This window comes from Penaeus monodon, chromosome 29 (assembly GCF_015228065.2).
Source record: "Penaeus monodon isolate SGIC_2016 chromosome 29, NSTDA_Pmon_1, whole genome shotgun sequence".
NCBI lineage: Eukaryota > Metazoa > Arthropoda > Malacostraca > Decapoda > Penaeidae > Penaeus > Penaeus monodon.
This window is the reverse complement of record NC_051414.1, coordinates 3,373,694-3,374,163: the sequence shown is the minus strand read 5'-3', so window position 1 is coordinate 3,374,163 and position 470 is coordinate 3,373,694. Positions and strand designations below refer to the sequence as shown.

At 51.1% G+C, this 470-nt stretch overlaps 1 protein-coding gene across 1 annotated transcript in view; it reads right to left on the bottom strand.

The window, feature by feature from the left end:
- Window positions 1–470, bottom strand: part of LOC119591906 (ankyrin repeat and sterile alpha motif domain-containing protein 1B-like) — a gene marked incomplete in the record, with an annotated part of 115,155 nt that overhangs the window by 1,235 nt on the left and 113,450 nt on the right. The window contains 1 exon segment of the mRNA XM_037940659.1: window positions 211–395. Coding sequence (XP_037796587.1) covers window positions 211–395 — 185 coding nt within the window.

Genomic DNA, 470 nt, shown 5'->3' with positions numbered 1-470 from the left:
ATATATATATATAAAACCAAAACTTTAGTCCATCATATTCACGAAAAAAAACAACAACCTCACGACAAGAAACCCCTTTCGAAAAACAAACAACAAGAAAACAAATATTTCACAACCCCCTTAGAATACACACACGCACAAAAATAAAGAGACAAAGCCCCCCCCCCCCCATACAACCAACAACCATACAACCCAACAACCCAACAGTACCTCGTGTGCGAAGACCCGTTCGAGAGGGACTTGTTGCCGCGCAGGTGCTCCGACTTGGACCTGGTGTGGCCGTGGGCGAGCTTCTGTTCGTCCGACTGGTTCGTGTAGGGCTGTTCCCTCAGGGCCAGCTGGTAGGCCACCTCGAACGCCTCGCCCAGGGTCAGGATGATCTCGGTGGCCAGCTCCTGCAGGAAAGGGGCCGCGGTTACTTGAGGCACTCACTGCGCCATTAGTGGTGGGATAATGAGGGCATTTTCAGA